This window comes from Haemaphysalis longicornis, unplaced genomic scaffold (genome assembly GCF_048455015.1).
Source record: "Haemaphysalis longicornis isolate Haplotype H1 unplaced genomic scaffold, Haemaphysalis longicornis Haplotype H1 scaffold_1, whole genome shotgun sequence".
Classification (NCBI taxonomy): domain Eukaryota; kingdom Metazoa; phylum Arthropoda; class Arachnida; order Ixodida; family Ixodidae; genus Haemaphysalis; species Haemaphysalis longicornis.
In genome coordinates, this window is record NW_027526203.1 from 338530054 (window position 1) to 338545532 (window position 15479).

The 15479-nt window shown below is 47.7% G+C and overlaps 1 protein-coding gene across 2 annotated transcripts in view; it reads right to left on the reverse strand.

Moving 5' to 3' along the window:
- The window catches only part of LOC144152941 (band 7 protein AGAP004871-like), a 261932-nt gene that overhangs the window by 32875 nt on the left and 213578 nt on the right, over positions 1-15479 (reverse strand). For both annotated transcript variants that reach the window (XM_077684538.1, XM_077684531.1), the window contains exon 4: positions 11275-11357. In XM_077684538.1, coding sequence (XP_077540664.1) covers positions 11275-11357 — 83 coding nt within the window. The remainder of the gene's footprint in view (positions 1-11274; positions 11358-15479) is intronic.

Consider the following 15479-nt stretch of genomic DNA (forward strand, 5'->3'; position numbering starts at 1 on the left):
AACAGAGTTCTCCAACATCAAACAATACATCGGAATTGACGGTGTGGTGAAGAGTTCGCGGGAGTCCTTCCCCTTCTCAAAAGTTAACTTTCCAAGCGGACAATATCCCGCAGTCTTCGCTATGATGATTATGGCGGTGACAATGACGATGGGGCTGCCTTGACATTCGTACCTGCGCACGTAGAAATCTGCGCACGAATATATTTATTGAGAGGGGCCAAGCAAACATCACATTCCGTATCCACGGACGTACATCAGGCATGCACCATGTTGTATTTATTCGCATAAATATCTTGTCAACTTGATCTCCCCCCCCCCCCCCCCCCCCCGCCACCGCGAGGAGGAATTTTATTGAAGGTTCAGGTGACAGAACATGCACGCATAGGCTGTGATATAGATTAATTTATCGGGGGGGGGGGGGGGGGGGGGTTAACGCGTTGACGCTACACAGGCGATGAGGCTCGCCTTAGTGGAGGGCTCGGGATTAATTTAGGCCACCTGGGGATCTTTAACGTGCTCCTAAATCTCGAGCACACGGGCGTTTTCGCCTTTCGCCTCCGTCAGAAAAGCAGCCGCCGCGGCTGGGAATCGCACCCGCGTCTTGGGCTCAGCAAGCACAACGCCATCGCCACTGAGCCACTGCAACGGGTGGCTGTGATATAGAGCGGTGCACACTACGCGGTTCCGTAAATGCTAACGAGATACGATATGACTTCATCTGGCAGCTGCGCCGTCTGTTGAACCCGTTCCTGCTGTCCCATCTGCGCGTTAATGGCGAACAATGATTCCTCGCCTTTCGCTGCCCTCCGAGATTTTGTAACGACAATACTGTGACGGGACATAGGTTGACAGTGCCCCATGGTGGCATAGCCCCCCACCTACGACGACGACGAAGCGGCTCGCGGGCAGCCTTCGCGGGCTCGGTCATGGCCGCCAGGTATACATACTGTAAATCCATCGATCGCTCCTTTTTGTAACTAGATCCCTTCACCAGCAACCATTGATAGTCTCATCGGTTCTGCTACCATCTAGCAATATCAGTGCGTTTTTTTTTCTGCTTGAGCCAATTCTTGTTTCACTTGTGGCGTTCCGGCGGTTTTCAGGATGCTCGACAGCGATACACAGCGCAACACTTGATCCCGTCTGGGCAGCACTCGGCGCAACCCCGTCTCGTGCTTGCCTGAAATTAAAGCAAACACCCCGCGATATGCGGTAGACGGGATACGGACAATATGGTCCCGGACAAAATGGCCTCGGACAAAACGGTCCCGAACAATTTCGCCGTGGACAATATGGTTCCAAGTGAAAACCCGGAAGAAATAGTTCCAAGTCAGCATGAAACGTGCAAGACATTTCGGCGCAAATTATCGCGGTTAATCAGCTCACCCACATCAGTTGGTAACTGATGGTATGTTTCCATATATTTATTATTATTATTAATATTATTATGTTATTATTATTATTATTATTATTATTATTATTATTATTATTATTATTATTATTATTATTATTATTATTATTATTATTATTACTATTATTATTATTATTTTGTTTGTGTTCATTGCATGTAGTGTGTACGCTATCTACGTTTTGTAGTGATTTGTACGGTATACTTTGTAATATACATTCTAAAAGTTATTTTTTTCTACTCTTTTATTTTATACGCTGTCAAAGTGTTCTTTCCTTTCAATTTTTGTTTTCCTTTTTTTTTTACCTGTATCCATCTGTGTACCAGCACCAAGGCCTCACGGCTGTTCGTGGACATCTGGCTACTAGAGAAACGCTACGTTTTGCGCACTGCTTGCCAGGAATGGGACTCCGTGTTCAAAATTGGTGGACACCAATTCGGTTGTGTTTTAAGAGGTATTACAAAAGGCGAAAAGAGCAACTGGTTCTGATAAATAGCGATTATAAAAGTTCCCTCATTTTTCTCACAATTTTCAGCTTACTAAACTAACTAGTTTAAATCGGTATAAATTGGAAGCACGAGGCTCACATGCTGAATTGTTTCGGTGTCTGCGATTGTGTCGCGCGGTGGTGCAGCCCCGAGCTAGCCCATTAGGATGGCTGGGTTCCGCTGTCTCACCATTCGAAAGACGCTCCTATCCGTTTTCTTTCGCCCGACGCACGGCCGGGCTACAGCGGCGGCGCCTGCCGCTAAGTCCGGCCTTGGCCGACGCTGCTGCACTCGGGATGCCGTCCCCCGCGAATTCCAGGTAACGGCCTGCATAATCTCAGGTTTCACTCTTTGTAGAGCCACGTGTGTGAATTCAAGTGACGTCGCATGGGTAATTGTTGTGGGTGTCGTTTAAAGCTTTGCTTTCCAATTCCTTTCACAGCGTGGATTGGAGTCAAATTTTTTTGAAGTGCAATTATGAGCCAGTCGGCGTTCATTTACGAGATGTCTTCACATTAATTGTCACGACTGCAGTAGCAGTTATTAATACAAAATATTTTCCGCGGCAATAGTACATTCCAGCCCTGTGTAAGCGAATATGAGCGACGTCAGATCGCGGCTCATTTTACCTTTCTGAAGACTGCTTTCTGTCTTCTGAAAAAATAAATATAAACAGGAAATAAAAAAGACATTTGTTTTCGCGCCACTCAAGGAGTTTCGTGCGTGAATGATCCTATGGGACCAAATGACCTATCACAATTCGGCCCATGTCAAAACGCAATGTGACGAACGGGCTTACACCCGCATGAAAACCTGGAGTACTGCAAGATGAATTGCTTGCCACCTTGCTGCAGCTTCATTTAGCACCTTGAAACTTCAAAAATAATGCTTAAAAATTCGCATGATTCCGCTGTTTACATCCCTGACCTAAAAGGTAGTTGCTACAGACATGGACGGCTTTTTGCGAGGTCGAAGGATTGTATTGTGACCATTTTGTCGGGGTTTTTACATGAGACCATATTGTCCGGGACCATTTTGTCCGGGACCATATTGTCCCACAACCGCGGCAGACGCACGTGACAGCTTCCTTAGCGCGCCATAACACGCGTCCAAGGAGACATGGGAATCGTGAGGACGGACATCGCCGTAGTATAGCGGTCATCGGCGGCGCACCCTCGACGTATAAAAGGATCTCTCGAAGTGCGCTTGTCAAATGCTCGTTAGGTTGGCGGCTCTCCGGCTCAGGAAGGAGATTTATTGCCGCGCTCGTTCCCTGCAGGGGGAATAGTCGCACGTAAGACCACTGGAGTTTGATGGACCGCTACATGCGCGGTGTCGTGCTCGTGAAGGAGAGTCGTTCGCTGGCGTGCGCATCGCAGTCAGCTGCAGAGTCCAGCCACGGCTGATGGTGCTTGATTTTATCCCTCATAGCCAAAGTAGCTAATGATGCTCTCGTGTGCGCCCTCTACTATTGCAGTCAGACGGGGGGCAAGTTTCCTGTTCCTGTGGATTCGTCAACCCTCGCTATGATTTTGCTATACCGAACAACTGTTAATAGAGAGTTTTAGCAGTCCGCCTGTTCCGTCGTTTACGTAGTTACCGTGTTTACCGCGACCCGACTGCGCCTGCGCGCGCGGAAAGGGAGAGACGGCGCACACCACCGCGTCGTATATATGCACGGGCATGGCGAGGGCCGGCCCGCGGAACTAATCCACCCTACCGCGACGAATGCGCAAGAGACGAGACGGGTCTCGGTGAGTAAGGTAACCCCGTGCAACACGGAACATACGGAGTGCTAAAACTCTCTAATAGTTCAATGTAAAAGAATCTTCAAAAACGTTGGCGTGGAACGCTTTCGTACTCCAAGTGGCCATTGTGACTGAGCACAGGGCCCACGCAAGCCGCGAAGCTCGCTAGACCGAGCGTTGCGTCGTAGCTGACGATCGTCAGCTACGACGTGTTTTCCAAAGTCACCTGAGGAATGCCACCTCGTGCGTTTGTGGAAAGGGAAGATCGGGCTGGTTTGTGAGCGGGTTCGTGGCGCGCGAGAAGCAGTCCGGTGAGAGAGCCGTTTCACGGGATGTGCGTCCACCAACAGCGTTGTCGGCTAGAAGAAGCGGGAAGGAACCACGATGCAAGCAGCAGCTTTCTTTGCGTCCTTGTCGGGTGCGGACGTGTATGACTGCGGGTTACGGGTGTGCATGGGCAGTCGTTGTAAACGTTTGTAGGCCATTCCAAAAGCTAATAAGCCGCATAAGGTCGAAAATACCAGCTTACCTCTCGAGTGAGAATGAAATGATGTATGCCAGAAAACTGGTGAAAGCCCCTTTCTTTCTAACTGTCATAAAACAGTTCGGTCACACTTGAACGTTGAGCTTCTACCTTGAATTCGTTGTAGCCCAAAAAATTATGGCGTGGCCTAGAACATTTTGACAAACACTGTGCGTGGTGCGCACTGATTTCGGGACCTTAAATTGGATGGGACAAATGCGTCAAGCAGTCCCCTGCTCCCCGCCCTTGATTTACAGCAAGAGGTTGCGTTAGCTTTGCGTATTTTGAGTAATGTCTATGTCCGTCTTGTTGCGTAGCGGTGGGTGACGTTCGTTGCGAACGTAATTTCACAAGTGAACCAAACCACCCAAAGGTTGAACGCTGCCAGGCTTATAATAGCACGTGGTTAAACAAGACACTTCTTAAGCATCAAGCGTACATACGAGTGCACTGGTCATGTCAGAAAGTATCCCGTTTGTGTGTCCGGGTGAGTAAATGACTGGAAAGCGCAGCTCGGGAAAAGCATACAGTCCATGTTTCTGGTACGGCGGATACCTGGAGGTGATATGCTGGAAAGCAGGAATCCTCGGTGTAAATATGTACTATGTGTTGCCTCATTCTGGCTCTCGGAGGCATAGTTATAAGTAAAATCATTGCCTATCTTCAAGACCATAGTACGGGAAGGCTGTGTTTTTTTTTCGGCGGTGTTCAATTTTCTATACTGCTTTTCATTTACACGCAATGCACTTAAACTGGTCCCCATTGCACCATAATATTGCGCCATTAGCGGAACACTGAGGCGTCTAAAAATCAGACCCAGGCACCGAGGCGCAGACACCGAAACAAGTCGGCATGTAAGCTTAGTGCTTCCCATTTATACCGATTTAAACTAGTTAGTTTAGTAAGCTTGAGAATTTTGAGAAAAATGAGGGAACTTTTAAAATCGCTATTTATCGGGACCAGTTGCTCCTTCCGCCTTTTGTAATTCCTCTTAAAACGCAACCGAATCGGTATTCATCAATCTAGAAAACGGAGTCCCATTCGTGGCAAGCAGTGCGCAAAACGTAGCGTTTCTCTAGCGGTCAGATGTCTGTATGGGGTCTCTACATTTTCCCGTTTCCCGCCCTGCAAATCAATCCTTAACGTATTTGCCGTACGACCACTTAATTCCGTTGGGTCCGGGTTACCCAGGAGGTGCTATTGAACAAGTTCATCAAGTGCGCAATGGACGCGAAGCTACGCCAACACAGGCCGAGAACAACCGTCGCTAAAGCACACGATAAAGCCGTCCTACAGATGCGCCCGCCGATGCAAGGAGGTACCTGCGCGCGGGGAACGCTGGGTAACCATTCGCTGCACCATCTACACTGTTTTCCGTGAGTGAAAACCGCCCTCCCCCTCCTCAGCCGCGTTGGCAGTTTCTTGACTCGCACGCCACTAAGGAACCGTTGGCTGGTAGAGGTAGAAAGCTTTTCTTTAAAAAGTAAATAAGCAGTGCGTAAAAAATCCAAATAATTTGTCTGCGTTCTAGTTTTGCGGAAGTAAGGCAGTGGCAGGCGTGTTTTTACTGCATTATTTCGGATATCACACTTTGTCATATAATCATTGTTAATTGTTCTCAATGAACGTTCTAAATATTTGTTTCCCGCCACGGTACGGTGCAAAGACCAAGTGAAACTACGAAAGCTACGAACATGCAACAGGAAACTGCACTAAGGAATTGCTCACATTTCAGCACAGCCCCAAAAGCGAAGTATCGAGTGTTTGAGGGTCAATGTGCGATTGTGTGTCGATGAAACGTCCGTGAAGAAACGACCTGTCGGCGTTGATTTTGTGCCGTCTGTGCCCGTCCGTTGATATCCCGAATTTTGCTGTAGAGCTCGGTCGTGTACTCACATTGTGCTATCCGGATCACTAGAGAGGTGAATTGGAGCGACGTAGGCCGTTAAGCGCACTGGAGCACTGGCGCGGCACGACCAATCTCGTTCCATTTCTCTTCCCGATAGGAAGCGAGCCACCCAGGACGGAAATTGAATCTGTCATGCCGCCGTCCGTTGCAGTAGTTCGGTATGGTAGCACATTATAGCGCAAAGACGACGGTTGCAGCAGCACGTTGCAGTATCAATCGTTCCAAACTCAGCTCCTTTAACGCCGTACCTTTTCCGCGGTAAAGTGGGCAGAAGTTTCGGTCATTTTTGTCTTTCATTTTGTCCGACATGGCGCGAAGGCCCGCACTGCAGAAGTGCAACTGTCCGAAAAGTAAAAGCGGCGCATGCAAAATAATATTAGTAATAAATAAAACAGGTAAAACATTTTTGTCATTCTGAATAAATTAGTGAGATATCTTAAATTTAAAGAATACCACAACTCTGCAGCCTTGCAGCAAGCACCCAAAAAACCAAGCCCTCTGCCAACGGAATAAATGAGGCGAGTTGCAAGGCGTACGATGCAAAATTTAAAAAAAAAAGGGGTGGGGGGGAGGCATTGGCGGTACGTTTTCTCTTGAGTAACGTCCCATCGCGGATTGAATTTTTTAGTGAACAGTTACGGCTGGGCCTCATATTTCGCCAGATTTGTTCCCTTGCTGATTGTGACAGCTGCGGCAAGTGTGCATGCTCTGTGCTGCAGGAGGAGAAACGAAAGTTTAGGCAGTATAGTTGATTGAGAATGTCAAACTGAGATTACATAAATAGGCTGTTGAGCCAACAGTAACCCGAACTGACAGCTGTAAAATGAACTGATGAACTGATATGCTCTCAAAGGCGGCAATCGAACTCGAAGCCAAATTTCACAACATGCCACAGCCGAAACAAACTTTGCAAAAAAAACATAATGCCGGTAACCGGTTTGTAACACAATTCTGAAAGTGTCTCGTGTTAACTGGTATGCCCTGAAGTCATACGAGCTAGCTCTTAGTCTGGTTATCAGGTAATCACTGCGTTCACAAACAACCCATCTGTTGGTCTTTGAGTTCGTAATGGTCTGCTTAGCCCCAATGCACCATAGTGACCAATCATTTCGACCAACGGGACCAAATGGGTGAGTGACGAGGCCCAAATTACACACAGGGTTCCGAATAAGGTATCCGTTGTCAGATTACGTAACGCGAGCATGGCATTTTGCGTTGCCCAATCTACGTGGTAATGCGGTAGCGAAACGGAGAACTGCGTTGCTCCTGCGTTCTTGACTTTGTTACATGGGCAAATGAATGATCGATGCTTTATCTGATTTCCCGAAAATTAAGGTTTCCTCTCCCTACATCCAAACAAGGAGAGCAACAACGAAGAACCTGCCTTTTTCTCCGATACTTTTTATTGAGAACGTAAGTAATGTGTTACACGTAAGTAATGTGTGCACATCTGCCTGCAAATGCGTGTGAAAGTTGGCGACACATTCGATGAAAAGGAGAGGTAGGAGACGAAATGAAGGCTGTCGGGTGGCCTAGAAGCCCATTCCATACGTAAACAGCAAACAAGAATTTCCTCAGTTCGTTCTGTAGCCGGGGAGAAAAATCGTGGGTAAACGTCGCCCCACGAAGAGAATCGCGTGTACGTTAGTACATACTCCAGACAATGGTAGATTTCCCTGGCTCAGCCGAACGCAACCCACGTGCTGCGGTCATTCGATTTCAAACAGTGGCTACAGCAATGTAGCTACAGTGCCCCGCAGTTGGGCGGATATGACGCATAGCTCCGCCATCACCGTGAACCAAAAGGTTTTCCCACTCTTGAGGGCTATGTTTTTTGTGAAAAAGAAAACCACAGGCTTATGCTGTTTCTGCACTGATTTCTTCACGGGGCGCTAAGGGCAATTATATGGTGACTGCTGCAAGGAAGCGAGAACGGCGCCACTGTCTCGGGTAGGAAATCGATTGCTGTTGTAGTACGCCACTTTCCAAACGCTACAGACAGGATCAGATACGGCTGAGCTGCAGGAGCAGCCTCAGTGATAATTACCGCCCATGACAGAACTAACCAAGCCCGAAGATGCACAGAGTTGACATTTGAATAGCGCGCAGACAAACCGTCTAGAGCGATTTGGATAGCCTCTTCCCACACCAGAACAGCACTGTAAGTTTAAATGATACAGCAAGATACCGTCGTGATGTCAGTAGTATTACATGTAAAGAACTTTAGCAAAGAATTGGATGTGGTTCATTATCCAGGAGTCCAACAAAGGCCCAGAGTGGACGCTCTGTCAAGAGCCCCTGTGTACAGCGATAAAGCGACCGATATGCGATACTATCATTAATTGCTAAGCCTGCGAAAGGGCTGGTTTAAACTTGAAATATAACAATATATAACCACGAGCCTAACAAGTCCTCGGTGGCTTCGGAATTGGCTCCGTGCTATACACGGAACCATAATACCAAGGCCAAGGTGGTAGACTTATAAGTGCTTTCTGTGTTCGGATTTACTGAAGTTCAGAGGTCATCTTATGGTCGCCTTTGCTCGTATTTCCGCTTCGGCGGGTATAGTTCGGCTTAGTGTTGGTAATACCTGTTCTCTTTCTTTGAAGCCTCCAACACCTCTTAACGCGCCAGTCGTGGTGGCGGCAAGAGTAAATGCGACAGTTGAATAAACCACTGCTAAAGTAAACACATCAAAGAGCTGCTAAGCTACCAAACTAGTATGGAGCATAATTCCACCACTAAGTGCAATTCGAAGAACGAAATCGGCAGTAGAATTAAGAGAAAGTGCGGCGTTTTAAGCAGAGGAACGAATCTTAAAGCTTCGCACGAGCGTGGATGCTGTTGTGACAGTTCAAAACTTTATTTTATTGCGGACCTTCTCAACGCCCAAGGTAACCTTCCAGCCGGGGTGTTTTTGAAACCCGAGCACCGTCGCGAAGCGTGCCTTTGACCCACATCTGCTCCTATTTTTTGCGGTTATCTGGGCTGAAGCAGTCAAGGTGATATAACGGTGAGCTCAACACAAAATGGCATTGGCTGTATTTTTGCGACCTTATAGCAAGCTACTCCTTTACTTTGTTTATGCGCCTTCCCCACGAGCCATATTTTCATTTTTTTTTTGTACTGAAGGGTTTATTTGCCTGTGGCGCGCATAGACCTTCCCTTGAAGAATAGCTCGATTTTTAAAAGTTCCGGAATTCGACCCAACCTTCAAGCACATTTTGAACAAAGCGGGGGAAGTGACACACGGGATAGAGATCCTCGAGAAGACAGGTAAGAACAACCCGGCAGCGTTTGCCTCCTAAAACTGTGGGGCACATTGCATTGGGCACTAACGGTAGCCTTTAAAATCAACGACCCTTGGTCCCACTACTACGTGCACGGCTGCGAACGATAATAAATATGGAGACGACATTTCTTTTGTTCCTGTCAAAGCAATACCACCTACACGGATAATTGAAAAAAAAAAACAGGAAAACATCTGTCGGAAAAACTCAAACTTCAAGAACTGAGTTTCCCTAACATATGGTGATTAGACACGGCAATATCAACCATATAACTTCAATGCCTTCAGGTAGTGAACAGTGAACAAACAACCCTTCAATTTCCTACTTCATAAGCCGGGCGAGCATACGCACACCGGCAGAATATACAATCACGTATCAGGAAAAAGAATGCAGTCAATCTAATTTTTTTTTCTCGATTTTCTCACAATCAGGTAAAGAAGTTGCAGGTCGTTAAATAATAACAACAATAGAAAGACATTGTCGCTGGAAACATAGGGAAAGGGCGTTAGATTTAGCCACAAAACCGTAAAAAAAAAAACACGCTACGATGGCGTTAGCGGAAGGAAAGGCCAGATCAGGGCGGCGCGTGGAAGAAGGGCGAAGGGCAGCCGGCTTAAAAGATGCGGAGAAACGGGAGCCGCTGCGGCGCTTGCGGGCGCCACTTGGCGGCGCTGTTGTGCGCACGCGTAATGGGATTTGGTGTCCATTAGGCGGCCTAGGGGCGCGCGTCGCGCGTGCGCCTCGGGGGCCTGCCGCGTTTGGCCGCTATTTGCGTTTTCAAAACAAACGGGCCAAAGATCGGCGCCGAGGCGTGAGTGAACAAAACACCCGCCGCGTCGGCCGATGCGCTCAGCGCCGCCGAAACAAAAGGACGCGCAATTCCCAAAGCCCGCCTTGCACTCGAGAGAGAAAAAAAAAAGGCGGGAAATGAGAATACGGAAAATAAAACGCCAACGACAGCAAGAGAATGCTGCGGAATGAGGGGCGTACAGAGCCACACGGGTGCAGCGGGTTAATGGCGTTGAGGAGTTTTGTAAAAATTTGAAAGAGCTCGCAAGTGTGCAAGTCGACCGCCTCTTCATCCCCCCCTTTCTGTTTCGCCGCTGCTGTTAGGACTATGCGCACATCCGCGTGGTGCACTCTCTTGCCCAGTGACTAAAAAGACAACTGCAAAATATCGCGAAGAGCTGGCGTCTGGTTGTATACAGGAATATAAATTTATATTGGGGCGTGTTTGTGATTGTTTTCTTCTTGAATTGGTTTGCACTTGCCTGAGGGGCGCCGCGTATGTGCGTCACTCTTGTGATTCCCGAATTTCCGCATGGCAGCGCAAAAGATGCCGCAACACCAGCAGTTAGGTTTCCTCATTTCAGTGCTTTATTCTGCCCCTCTTGCTGACATTTTTGGAGTAGCCCTTAAGCGCGCATACCTGCGTTGGCCGGAGGGGAACTTAAACGGCGCCCGGCACTTGCATCGCGCGGTGGAAGCGCTTCAATTCCAGGCACTTTAACGTGAGCGAAATTAGCAGGAAAACGAGAGACACTGGCGGCTGCAGCGAGGCCCGTTTGCGGAGCGCGGAAGCGGAATGAAATTCCCCGCCCAGTATCGAGCGCTGAGAGGGGCATCGTCGGGAGCGACAGCTTATGTACACGACGCGAGGAGGAACGAGCGCCGGCAACAAACCCGTAGGTGCGCAACAATGTTGCCGGAATGCAGAATGTGCGGAATGCGCTCGCTGGGTGGCCTCTCCCTTATATTACTCAGCAAGCTACAAACGTGTGTTGTTTCCACGAAAAAAAAAAAAAAAAATCTGCCGCGCCGGCCAGGCTGTATTTATCCATGCAGCTTCTTGTCGTGTTAAAACGGGACAGCGCTAGGAGAGAAAACTGCCGTCAGGCAACACTTACCTCCTGTGGAGGAACATCGAATGATACTGTCCTCAAGTCCACCTTGCAATAGGTGTCGATACAGGGTATGATGAAAAAAATACCTGCAACAGCAGACAAGCGAGATCTTGATCACAAACCGGCTTCTCTCCTTGTTCCCGAAAATTCTTTTTTTTATGAATACACTTAACAGCGATATCATTAAAACTACATGCCTTTAATTTTACGCAGGAATCCGGCATAGGCTCGAAGCATGAAAGCAAATACACATCTACTCTCACGCACGTGTGATCTCTTTTCGTAGGAATTATATTCCGCATCAACTCTCGCCACCAGTTCTCCAGTTCAGCATTTGTAACCACAGAATAGTAAAAAGTTCGGAGCAGCGATGAAGCTTTCGTACTGCTGTATATTTATGCCTTTAGTTCACGCAAACACTCAAAAGGTCTGTTAGTTGGGCGAGTACGTTGGTTATAGTTCATGATTAAAGATCAGCGCGAAAAAAAAAAAAACGCGGCACAGTATGACGAGAAATGATTCAATCTCACGTGGGTGACTGATGCATGTATATAAGCCGCGTTTCTTCCAAAATAAATTAGTTGTGAGAGCAGCGCTGTCCAGTCCATTTCTTGTATTTTCGTGCTGTGTTTTTTTCGCGCTTTTCCTTAATCATGAATCATAATAACGCTAAAAGGCGTGCGGGGAGGGTATTACATGCGGCTAGAAGGTTACGTTGGTTTCATAAATTACAGTGCGTATACCATCATCATCAACACCACCACCATCATCATCATCATCACGCTATTTTATATCCCCTGCAGGATGAAGGCGTCTCCCTATGACTTGTAACGACTCCCATCCTGCGCTGTCGGAATTCATTGTTTGCCACAAAAGTTCCCCATATCGAGAATCTCTCCATCGAGTCAAGCCTTTCTGTACCTCTATTCCCGTCTCTCGGTAGCCTCTCCGTTACCATGGTGGTCCACACAGGTTTGTCAGTTCTCCGCAAGTGCGCGCCCGCGAGCGCACGAACATGCATAAATACACAGAAACGTGTATATATATATATATATATATATATATATATATATATATATATATATATATATATATATATACACTTTCTTTCTTTCCAAATTCTTTATCTCTTTCAATGACCTACCACAACCTCCTATTTGCTTTCCGAGGTTTTCTTGACTGCCAACCCTTATTTCTGTGTTATTTTCTACGAGCCCCTCATTTCCTATTCTGATTCGCTATATCTGTTTCAATGATCTACCACATCCTCCCCTTTGCTTTCCGAGGTTTTCTCGACTGCCAACCCTTATTTCTGTGTTATTTTCAACGAGCCCCTCATTTCCTATTCTGATTCGCTATATAATGATCTACCACATCCTCCCCTTTGCTTTCCGAGGTTTTCTCGACTGCCAACCCTTATTTCTGTGTTATTTTCTACGAGCCCCTCATTTCCTATTCTGATTCGCTATATATATATATATATATATATATATATATATATAGCGAATCAGAATAGGAAATGAGGGGCTCGTTGAAAATAACACAGAAATAAGGGTTGGCAGTCGAGAAAACCTCGGAAAGCAAAGGGGAGGATGTGGTAGATCATTGAAACAGATTAAGAATTTGGAAAGAAAGAAAGAAAGTGCTTTCCGAGGTTTTCTCGACTGCCAACCCTTATTTCTGTGTTATATATATATATATATATGTGTGTGTGTGTGTGTGCGTGTGTGTGTGTGTGTGTGTGAGCATCCATCTACTAACTTATTCGCATGGGTTTGCATAAGAGCTTAGGCTCTTTTCAAACCCACAGGAACAGACATTTAGTCTATTGATGCTGACATGTGTTCATGGTTACAACAGGTAAGTGCTATATGGCATGGCACCGACCTATATGGCATGGCACCTTCTTGGCATGGCACCGACGAGTGTGCACTCAAGCATTGTAGGTATTGCCCAGTTAGGATGCTGGTCACCGGAGGTATTCCCCACATGTTATGTGTTGTGCTTTCTTCCCGTGACTACAAGCCATTAGGCTGCTTCTCCCTTTCTTCAACTTCTGACGCCACCTCTTGCCCTCGACTAGCAATCCGCATATCAGATATGGAACACTGCGTCATTGCCCGGTCAGCAACAGCGTCACTGGGTCTGACAGCGGATTTTGTCGTGCCTGCTGGTCCTGACGCAATCCACTTGTGCATTTCTTGTTGCATTTCTGCTGGGGGCATTACACTGGGAGATTTCGTAATTGCACCCGCTGATATTCGTCTTTCACGGGGTATTACGGGTGCTACGGGGATTTTCCGGTTAACCCAAAAGATAGCGCCCATTAACGCCCAATACAATGGCAGAGTCAGTTATACACCTCTAGTCCGGCACGACTAGTTCTATATCTGACGAGATCGCCCCCACCTTTGCCATAACCACTATTTCACAACGCCGTCTCCTGATTCGTTTTCGCAATGGCGACTGCCTTCGAGGAGCAGAGTACTTTACTTTTCCTGCCTGGGTATCCGGTCCCGTTACTGGCAAGTTACACTTCACGAGTTTGAAAAAAGAGAAGTTAGCGTTAAGCCTCGACGGCCTCCGTGAGTTCAATAGAAAGGCCATTCGTACCTCTGTCGTTCGGATCATTCACATTTGAGGGGATGATGGACACTGTGCTCCGCAGCTTAAAATGAAACAGTGCTTCTATTACCGGGGCGATATAGTTACCTTCTTTTCAACGTACTCAGAGAATCTTCATCGTCTTCACGGAGTCTTAGTTTCCCTTGACCGCGCTGGTCTTTAGATAAATCCGAATAAATGATGCTTTCAAGCAATACCATGGTGGTATTGAGCAACGCCGTTAGCAAACAGAAATTACAGCCCGATACTGGCAAGACCTTCACTCTAATAACTTATCCCCGTCTGCTTCACTCAAGAAATTTCGGGAAATTTTCGCCAGCGATACTTGCTTCCATCGTTCTGTGCGTCCTTCCGTCGTTCTGTCGTTCTTACAATTGGTCGAAGGATCGAACGAATGTGAAGCCTCCTTTCCAACAATTAAAACACGCTCACGTCTTGCACAGTTCTGTGCCACTTCGGCGATACCAGGCCCAGAATACCCCATACGAATGCCAGCGGCCGTAACCTTGGGGCGGTCCTCTTCCAACGTGACACGTAGCTACAGGAATGAGCCACTGCCTACGCTAGTTCTACCTTACAAGTGCTGAGTTGAACTACAGCATTACGGAGCTAGAGTGCCTAGCAATGGTTTGCGATGTACAGAGGCCCGCCCATTCCCTTGGGGCCGTTGCATCACTATCGTGACCAATGATCACGCTCTCTGCTGGTTGTATTACCTAAAAAACTCGTCCCGACGCCTGGCACACTGGGTACCCCGCCTGTAACAATATTATTTTACGGTTACGTATAAAGACGCCGCAAAAAAAAAAAAAAAAATGAAGCAGACACCCTGTCTCCATTTCCGTTGTCTTCGCCTTCACCTCCTGCTGGGTTGGGGGTCCCGAAAATTGTAATTGTGGCACCAGTCACGAGTCCTGTCGTTGCCAGGCTTCCTAAGCTGCTGTCTGTGCAACGAGCGGACTCATATTGCGGCCCCATCGTTGTCTGCCTTAAGGCTGTGTGTCACCTCCAAACAGCCGTGCACTCCGTAAATTCCGGGTGCAGAAAGACCCTCTACACGCCGCAGTCTACATACTGCTGGCCACAAGTGGGTCTCTGTCGTGCCCAGTTCCCGTCTCTGGAATCCTGTCACGGCGAGTCGACTGTTGCACACTGTGGCATTGCGAAGACGTGACTACATTTTCAGCCGCTGCTTCTGAACCTGGCACACCCTGCCCACAAGTGTCGCAGAATGCGTCACCTTGTGTGCCTCTTGCCGGAGCCGCAAGCGCTCGACTACTCCTTCACCCAGTTCGCTTCAGCCAATTTGCTGCTTTTAAAGCCATTTCAGCCTGTCGGAATTGGCTTTAAAAAACTCTTGCCTGCGAGGCAGTCTGGTGGAAAGTAACGGCTGTGGGTCTTGTCGCGAGATACGCTGAAACTGCTCGAGTACACTCTGGCAAGGCAGCAGACGTGGCCGAGTTTTATTATTTAGCACCATGGCACACCCGATCCTTCTATGAGACCGCTGCCGGGCCTTCCTAGCCACGCGCTTCTGCTTGTCTCCAAAATTGTGCCGAGTTGAGGCCATCAGCCCCAAACAA